The sequence below is a fragment of the Electrophorus electricus genome, chromosome 15 (assembly GCF_013358815.1).
Source record: "Electrophorus electricus isolate fEleEle1 chromosome 15, fEleEle1.pri, whole genome shotgun sequence".
NCBI classification, from domain to species: domain Eukaryota; kingdom Metazoa; phylum Chordata; class Actinopteri; order Gymnotiformes; family Gymnotidae; genus Electrophorus; species Electrophorus electricus.
Window position 1 is genome coordinate 2,806,856 of NC_049549.1, and position 9,780 is coordinate 2,816,635.

Genomic DNA, 9,780 nt, shown 5'->3' on the forward strand with positions numbered 1-9,780 from the left:
CAGGAAGATGTCTTGGACCAGGGGATTGCCGTTTCTCTCCGGCGGGCTCATGACTCAGCAGTGCACTGAGCACCGAATGCTCCCTGCGGACTGCACTTGCTGGAAAAATTCAGTTTGTGTTTGCAGTCAGAATTTTAAAGGGTGTACGTACTTGTGTGGGCTCTGTATTTGTGTGTTGGTGCGGTTTCAGTTTTGTGTGTGTTGGCTGTAGGCTGTTTCCCTGCTGACTTGTCCTTGGTTTCTTTTGCATATATTGTTTTTGGCATAGTGCAGCAAAAGAGAGCATCTACTTGCCAGTTCATGGAGAGTTGTGTTAAAAAAAAATTCCAAAGCAATCTGGTCTTTGTGTCTCGGCATTGTATGATTGAAATGATACATGGTGGATTTCTTCTGTTAACAGATGTACTCAGGGGTCATAAACAGGCCACACTGAGCTGTTCGACTTGGTAGTACCTTTAAAAGCATGAACCATGAACCAAAAGCCAGACAGAGGCCTTCTGCACATAGAGTCACACCGCATGTTCGGACTTGAACAGGAAGCGATACTGTGTGACTTCAGTAAGCAGTGCTCACAGAAAAGGTCTTAGCTAAAAGGCTCACGTTTTCACTTGTTCTTCTTTAGCGACTCTTTCCTTCATTTTTTTTTTCTTTTGTTTTGTTTTTTGACACATGAAGAGTTTTCACTGAACCTGTTTGTCCATGTGGTTGTGGAACAGACCTGGATGCGCTCCCGAGAGTTTAAAATGATGACAAACAGTGAGAAGGCATCTCTCTGTGTCAGTAGCTGTGTGGGTCCTTCATGGTCTGCTGAACAGGAGCAGGCAGGCTCAGAGCTTTTGGCAAAGGGGCCCCGCCATCACGAAGCACTTGGGTATCGAGCCCCGCTACGGGAATGAACAGAGACGAGAGATAAAGGAATGTACTGCAAATGCAAATTGAGCTTTCAGTTAAAATCCAAGTTGCAGTGCTTTACGCAGGGACCCAGGCGTGACAGAAGACGATTCTCCAGTTGTGCATCTTATGAGCAAGTGAACACTCTTGCAAAATTACCACATGACCTAACGGAGTTACAAATGCTTGGCAAAAAAGGAAGTTTCTCTCCAACAGTTCAGTGCAGGACGAGCACAGTTGTTCTCCTGCACCAGTTTTACTCACTTCTGAATCACTGCATGACTGTTTGATTACTTCTGTAGGCCACGTCAACTCCTGCCATCGATAGTAACGTGTTTACTGACTTTATAAGGGCCGTGTGCATCATTTACAGCCATTATCTTTCCCTGCGTACACAATAGGTAGAGCCGTCCAGAAGCAGACGGTCAGGCCTAAAAAGAAATGATCACCCTTCTCTTCTCATGCCATGCTTGACTCAGGAATAATTCCCCAAGCTCTGACAACTGGCATCGCGACTTTAGGATGCTACGGTGGCGGTTCAGGCAGGACACATGCAAACGTAATAATCTGATAGGGCAGCTGTTTGTGTATATGCAGTGTTCTTACTTCTGTAGTCACTGTGGTACTGATCAGTAACAGCTAGCAGAGTGGGACATGGTTTCACCTGTGTCTTACAGCGAACTCGAATTCAAAAAGTGTCACTTTGAAGCTGGCTTCTTTATTCAGCAGAATGAGAGTGGGAGCGAGAGAGAATAAGAATGAGACTATGGTGGTTTCCTGTAGCTGTGGTAACCTCCGGTGAGCACCAGTATTGGGTAAACATCAACAGTGCTAAACTTCTTACATTTGAATGCCTGGTTCTGTCTAATCCTGTGCACTTCAACAGCTTGTTCACAGACCCTCTGGAAAAATTTTTTTTTTTTTTTTTTTTTTTTTAATTATTGAATTCAGGTGTAACTGGAGCAAATAACCAAAATGACAAATTCTTTATAGGTCAGAGCAGGTCAAACGCCTGAATGGAGTGGAACACCTGACTTCAATTATTTTCCAAAGGTCATTGGGTTTACATACCGAATCCATCAAAGTTGAAACCAGCACACCCTTTCTGAAGTTTCCCAGCCTTGAATATATTTATCATAATCATACAACAATTTTTCAAACACCACAGTGATATTACAGGGAATGAAGTTGCTAGATCTCATGATCTAATGTGCTCTTACAACAAACCATGCACTTGTTAAAAGTGCCACGTTCCAGTTTCCACCCTCTTCACTTGAAACAGCTAAACCACAAACATGCAAACCCCCACACAGACAGGAGCAGACAACAGCTCTGACACAAAAGAGGGTTGATAGAAGTCCAGCCAGGCAGCCATTTATGCTAGAATTATCCAGGGATTCTCCAAACAGCTACAGTAATAACTATGGTCAGTGGCCAGTGTATGTGTGCGTGTGTATGGGGAGGAGCTAAGATTCTCCTCCCTTTGCCATGAAATCACTTAAACGCAGACAGCACTGCGCTATCTGAAAAGAGACAGCTATCTGATACTCACTCCACTCCACGCTACTTGTCTGAAGATGCAGTACCCACTCCATTCCACTCCGCACAAAGAGGAGATCCACTCTGCTTGAAGATCTGATACCCATCCACCCTCCATTACACCCCGACATTACTTTCCAAAACTCATTTTTTGCAACTATTAAGTCGCACTTACAAATTTGTGTGCATTTATTGATTATATTGACAGAATGTTGTATCTTTACTGTAGACTCGATTATACTGATGGGATGTTTACTGCACTGTGTGTAACATGCTTTGAATGACGCATATAGCACATTATTCACCGTTAGCACTTAAATCCTGCACCAAAAAAATTGCTTCTACTACCCCTCCATGACAGTCAAACTGTGGCAACATTACTGACACCCAACAATTTCCATCCTCGAAATTCTTATAAATACTTCCATCAGTCATTAATTAGCTTAATTAGACTAGCTAGGTTAACTTTTACACAAGACATATACTCAGTATACTTAGCATTCCTCGGTTACCCCTCAAAAAGATGTAATATGAAAGAACAGCACCCTCTAGTGTACGATGTGCAAGCTTACAACCAAGAATGCATTTAGTAGAAAACAAGGTTACAGCAGCAACACTGGTAATAATGGAGATCTTAACAAGCGTTATAATTTAAACATAGAGAAATTTTTTAATGTTAAAATTTAAAGTTTGGCTGGAGTCTGTGGAACTTGAAATAATGTTATTATTTAATATTATTTGCTTAAGTAAATTTCTGATTTTTTTTTTTAAAGACTGATCTTTGAAGGACAAGCAATGAGACAGATGCAGAAAGGACAAGACCTTTCACTTTGCAGTCATCATTTGCACGAACTCTATAAAAAGAAAGAAAGACAGAAAGAAAGAACAGAAATCAGATCAGAATTGTGAACATTATAACCAAATGATCTCAGACATTTCCAAGACTGTAAAGGAAAGGCTGGGTTCTCAGATCTACAATTATCCACGCTGAAGAACCCAACAAAGAGAGGAAATGATGCCGCACACAACATCCAACACATTAAGTGAAATCTTTTACTGGAGAAGCTAATGATATTCACATTCTGGTTACACTTCAGTGGTGCTCTTGTTACCTGTATCTGATTATATATAGTACAGTAAGCACAATATCAGATACATTCTTTTGAGTCATATTTGGGGTCAGGAAATAATTTTTTTCTAATTATTTGTGTTATACATGGTTTTCTGCAGAGCCAAAAGTTAAGCCAAGCTCCCACTGGGGTCCGGTGACATCGTTAACTTTCTCATAATTCCAGGCCAGGACAAGCGCATGCGCTAATCCTATCATACACCTCTATCCCTTACAGGCCCAAGTTACCCAATACATCCACCTCAGGTATGACTGGCGTTGGGAAGACCAGCAGAACACCATGCACCACGCCCAGGCTGCAGCAGAATGACGCCTTTCAGAACTGGTTCAGCAAGCCCACAGAGGCAGGAGGAGGAACTCACGCACACACAAGAACACATGGCCAAACATGAGCGAGAGCAGAAAGGTATACATTTATTTTTATTGGAAACATTTATATTTTTTATACTTTTCACTGAGCAACTCAGTCCCATTAGCCGCTGCACCTTCCACTCATGACCAATAAAAAGAGAGCTACTGAGCTTCTGAGCAGTAGCCTCACCTAATTCAGAACGCCCACTACAAGCCTAATCGCACTGCTGAAACAGTCAGCACTAAAGTTCTCTCCGTCCCTCTGTACTAGACACTCGTTCATGTTTTTTTCTCCAAACCCACCCCACCCCACCCCCCTTGTCATACTGCACATAAATCAGAGATGAGCTTTGAAGCACTGAACAAGTGCCTTTGACAGACCCACAAGAGCATGAGATGAAGGACTGGTACAGAAAGCAGCCAACCTTCCTGGCAGTAAACAAACATATTTTACACCAAAGTACAAGTGTGTGTGTGTGTGTGTATTGATAATTTTTCATACATTAATTTAATAGAAGTTGTTTTTGTGAGAAGCTCGAGGCTTAAGAGTACATGGCACAGTTTCATGGTTAAAACAGTCACACATCATGCTACAACAACAACAGGCAGTGCAAACTTCAGCCAACATCAACAGTGAAGACGGTTACATTTAAAAAGCCCAACACTGGTAATAGCATTGAGGAGTCCCTTCTTACACTGATAAAAGTACTGATAATTACTCAGTTGCCCCTCCCAGCCACACCGGTCACTTCAGTCAATATGCATCTCCGTGGTCTGCGTCAGTGCCGGTCCGATGCCCTCGCTCATCAAACAGGACACCATAGCCAAGCCAAACCCCCATCCAACAGCAGAGCCACTGGTCTGCAAGGAGACCCCCCCAGCTCCTTGTCCACATCTACTCCATACACCTTTTAAATGTGTTTAAGTGTGCGGTATGATTTATAATACAGTGGTAGGCGTGTATAAACATCTCGGTGGTGATACCTTAGAGACTTTAGGCTGGACTGCAGCTGCTGAGTTTAAAAAGTTAAAGCATGACTTCATCAGAAAGGGACCACGCAACTATAGAGCCTCCCATTTTTGTTCTCTAACCCAACAGAGTACTGTGACCCTTACAACATTCACCTCATTTAATTCGGTTTATTTGTTTGTTTAGCCATTTTCCACCCATCAATTTAACAGAAATGTTCACTGCAAGGAAAACACTGCCATCTTACACACAGTTGTCTTTAGCTCACTGCTAGCTTGTGTGCTGCACCGTCATAACTAAGGCAGATCTGGAGGTGTGCGCTCCAAAATCACTCATGCAGTTATGCTTGGTCCATTCACATCTGCTGAAGCAATTCTGCAATTACTCTGGAGAAATGAGAACTGTAGGTCTAGGTTGGTCGGAGTCTACGGAATCTGAAATTGTTTTATTTTTTATTATTATTTGCTGAAGTAAATTTCTGATTTTTTTTCTAAAAGACAGAGTGATCTTTGAAGGACAAGCAATGAGACAGATGCAGAAAGGACAAGACCTTTCACTTTGCAGTCATCATTTGCACGAACTCTATAAAAAGAAAGACAGAAAGAAAGAACAGAAATCAGATCAGAATTGTGAACATTTTAACCAAATGATCTCAGACATTTCCAAGACTGTAAAGGAAAGGCTGGGTTCTCAGATCTACAATTATCCACGCTGAAGAACCCAACAAGAAGAGAGGAACTGATGCCGCACACAACATCTGACGACCTCCCTGTGGCAAAGGATATGCAGGTCATCTGAGAAACGTCCAAAATAACGATGGAACGTCGTGTCTATTGAAGCAAAATCATGAGCTACTGCAGTGGGTTCAGAGCACCTACCTTCATAGTTCACCTGGCCGTCGCCATCGATGTCAGCCTCTCGGATCATCTCATCCACCTCCTCGTCCGTCAGCTTCTCGCCCAAGTTAGTCATGACATGTCGCAACTCGGCTGCACTGATGTAGCCATTACCGTCCTGTTAGAGGGAAGGGTATCAGGTCTCAAAGATCACACAGCCACCACACAGTTTAACATCCCATAATAGTCACACCATACACCCAGGGACAGCGACTAATATTTGGAACTTTCAAACCGGCCTGGTGGCGTCAGGTTCAAACACCGATGAACGCCACAGCAGAAACACGCAAGTCAGCACTATGGGCTATGGCTGAGGGGTAGTGCATCTGGAAGAGCATGGCCAGCAGGGATTCCTTACCTTGTCAAAAACTCGGAAGGCTTCTCGGATCTCTTCTTCACTGTCTGTGTCCTTCATTTTCTTGGCCATCATGGTCAGGAACTCCGGGAAGTCTATTGTTCCATTGCCTGGGAACAAACCACAGCTAATCAGAATCACTTAAGCAAAGAAAACAAAAAACAAAAGATGTGGCAAAATAAAGCAATCCAACAACCTTTACTTTTGTACGGTACGGTTTGCACATGAAACTGATGAGAGGACAGTGCAACAGATAGGACAGTTTCCTGCAGTGAACCGCACCGCACAGCCGCCCGACAGCCAGCCTTACCGTCAGCATCCACTTCATTGATCATGTCCTGCAGCTCTGCCTCGGTGGGGTTTTGGCCCAGAGAGCGCATCACAGTACCCAGCTCTTTGGTGGTGATGGTGCCGTCACCATCTTTGTCAAAGAGGGAAAACGCCTCCTTGAACTCTAGTGGATCAGAAAGAAATTCGACAGTGTCAGTCAGCAACGCCCTCGGCAACGTTCGGTACACAGGGAGTAAGACAGACGGTGTTTGTATTACATCCACGTTGGTCCAAGGAGACTCTGTCAGCCATTTAAGTAAGAATTACATATTTCTAAGTGCAGATGTTGAACACAAGTTTCTAAAAACAGAATCAGTGGTTAAAGTAGGCGATGTGCTCTACCATGCTGCTTTGCTCATGTTCCAGTGTGTGGGAACCAGGGGGGTGGGGAGAGCAATTTCAGTCCCCCCCCAAAAAACCCCCACGGAAGTCAAGTAATGACTTTAAAAGCTGACAGAGCACACTTACCAGCAATCTGTTCCTCAGTCAGCTGATCTGCCTGTGAGCGAGAGAGATGAAGAGAGACTCAATGCACTGTCACCATCACATACCAGTGGTGCGGTGTTCGCACACCTCTGACTTACAGAACGCGATGAAGGACACATATAACTTCTCAGCCTAAAATAGCCATGGCGGGTAAAATTAGACTGCGGTTGATGCAGCACACGTAAAAATGATTGCAGTTCTCTGAGACAGAGTTCAATTAACCACCTGCTACAACTGGGCAGCTTGTCTGTGCTTTTTGTAGTGACATTTTTCTGCACTTCAACACAAAGCAACACAGTTCGGTCACCTCATACAGAGAAATGTTCTGTGAACAGCAAGTGCAGTGATTCCCACACCTTAAAAATCCAGCTTCTAACTTTGCAAACAATTTAGTGTTTTAAAGGTTTATAAAAATATAAAAGATATTCAGGGCATGCTCAAATCTAAATAATACTCTTTATTTGTAAAAGAACCAAATCTTGCCTACTTCATGTTATTTAATTTTGGTGTGCTTGGCTACAAATGCAAATAACTGGACCTTTAAAATTCAGAAAGGCAAACTGAGGTTCTGGGAAATGAGTGATGTTACATGATATAGCGCACATTTGTCTGACACCGAAACATAGTTGTGGAGGAGGCGGCTGGCAGAGCACTGTGTGAGCTACGCCACAGAAGGCCTCACGGACAGCCTACGGCTGGGGGGTGGGGTGGGGGGGACGACAAGCGACCCAGGCTTTAAGGACTTAAGACTACAGAATACCTTTCCTGTGTGGAAGCTGTGTACCGCTGAGGTGCGACACCTGGCCAGAAGACAAGTGCTGTGTCATCACAGTGATTGCGAGGGAGCAAATGTTTGTCGTGCAACACAAGCCCTCGATCCACAGAGACGCAGCACATTGTGGAGTGTGTGTGTACTGCAGAGCTAACCAGCAACACTAAGACATGTCCCGCAGCTTCCAGTCATCACACACAGCGAGTGGTTGAGCTTGTTTTGCACATGGAAAAATAGCCAATTAAGGCAAGACCAAAACACAGTTTGCACCCAATTTCAATAAGGAACCTGGGGGAAAAAAAAGAAAACAAAAAAAACCCCCACAACCACACAACTGAGCAAATGTAAGCAGGAATGTGTTTAGCAATAACATGTGTTTGGTATGTTGCTAGACTCAACACTTCTTTCTGATAGTGTCATATAAGGCATGTCCTCCCCCTCGAGAGGTTACGTGTTCTGTATAGCAAAAGAGGTGATAACTAATGCAACACAGATTTGTGGGGCGACGTGTTAAGATGTTCTTTAAATAGTTATGGTAGATATTACACAGTAAATGACACCTTTCGGGTTTTTAAGGTAACATTCTGCACCGAGGCATACCGATGAGACCTATTTCAACCAGATGGTTCAATTTCACGATGTTCCTTAGACTTCACTCCTGAGACTGGGAGGCTGGCACTCAGTGTACTGGGCTATTGCAGAACCAGTGCCAGGGCGATGCTGTGGTTCAACGCGGGGGTGGAGCGGGTGGACAGTCCGTCTGCAGCCAGCCAGGTCAACTAGCTCAGATTTATGTGAAGTATTTTGGAGATATGGTCGTATGACTCGCCCTGGCTTTAGACTTGTTTAATATCTGCGTAATAGCATCTCCAAATTAACGAGTGAGGCTGCCAACTTGTCCTTGGACTTCACCACTACGCTACGCAGTACAGTTAGCTAGCTTTAGCTCGGATTTTCCAGAAGTGGCCAGCTAGACAGATATCTAACCTAGTTAGGTTCGCTACTGAACTTCACCCCAAGCACTGTTCTGATTATTATGGACAGATACCGTTAGTTTCTGTTGCTAATGCTAGTTCGCGTAGCTGGGTTAATTTTGTACCCCCGGTTGATTATCCCGCCTACTCATTTACTCCTAAAGGCAACGAACTCTGTAACGTTAACAGTCACTAAAACTAAGACTTTAAAAGGTTTGATATTCCGAACTAAACCTTTAAAAAGTTCTGATGTCTCGAAATGACCTGAACAGCAGTTTAGCCAGCAGAACCTGTATGACGGCTAGCTAGGTGAGCTGACTCCCGTTAGTTTATCATCCAACACATCCTGCCGCTAAACGTTACTCGGCTGTGGTTGCTGTTCTGCCGTTAACTGTAAAACTAACCGCCCAAATCTCCCCTCGCGCAGGCTAGGGCGCTAGCCTGGCGGCAGCCAGCCGAACCGCCGCATATTTATTCACTTACGTCGCGAGCGAACATCATGACTTACCATTTTATTCGCAAATTAATCACAGCAAATCCGCTTGGGGTCCGCGTTACTCCGCAACAAGGGGATGAACGTCGTCGGGCTGCACGAAACTGCCGGGACGTGGTAAGAGAACTGCGACCGGAGTGACGATTGGTCTGAAAGGACATGAACGCTGAAGCGCCTCTCAGACTCAGCACTATAGCCCTCCGCGGAATGACATCAGCGACGACAAGTGAGGGCGGTCGGCCCTCATGTGCGTGGTATCCCTCCGCGGAATGACAGTATTTTCGGAGATAATCACAAGATTTCTAGTTGGTTATATTTGTGTGTTGGTCTGTGAGCACTGGATGAGCCCACTTCTGCGCACATAAATATAGAAACTGTATGTATGTATGTATGTATGTATGTATGTATGCATCTATGTATGTATCTATGTATGTATATTATAACATACCTACATATATACACACATGCATACATGCATGCATACATAGATGCACTTTCTATATTTATCAATTCCTGGCACTGGGCCCCACTGAACTGAAATAATGTTGTAATATTGTTCCTGAGCAGCCTTGTAATTTATTCACGAGTTGAATT

General features: G+C 43.9%; 1 protein-coding gene across 1 annotated transcript; it reads right to left on the bottom strand.

Annotated features, from left to right (window-relative positions):
- Window positions 1–4,673: 4,673 nt before the first annotated feature.
- calm3a (calmodulin 3a (phosphorylase kinase, delta)) lies at window positions 4,674–9,353 on the bottom strand. The gene is made up of 6 exons (XM_027012004.2): window positions 9,202–9,353; window positions 6,930–6,960; window positions 6,442–6,585; window positions 6,135–6,241; window positions 5,759–5,894; window positions 4,674–5,462 (listed from the first exon to the last, which is right to left on the bottom strand). Exons 1-6 carry the CDS (start codon window positions 9,202–9,204, stop codon window positions 5,434–5,436), a joined length of 450 nt encoding a protein of 149 aa, XP_026867805.1. The 5' UTR covers window positions 9,205–9,353; the 3' UTR covers window positions 4,674–5,433.
- Window positions 9,354–9,780: the final 427 nt, after the last annotated feature.

Coding starts and splice junctions, on each gene's coding strand:
- calm3a (XM_027012004.2), bottom strand. Junction 6,586..6,929: donor GACTGAGGAACAGATTGCTG/GTAAGTGTGCTC, acceptor CTGATCCACTAG/AGTTCAAGGAGGCGTTTTCC. Junction 5,895..6,134: donor CCTTCCGAGTTTTTGACAAG/GTAAGGAATCCC, acceptor TCCCTCTAACAG/GACGGTAATGGCTACATCAG.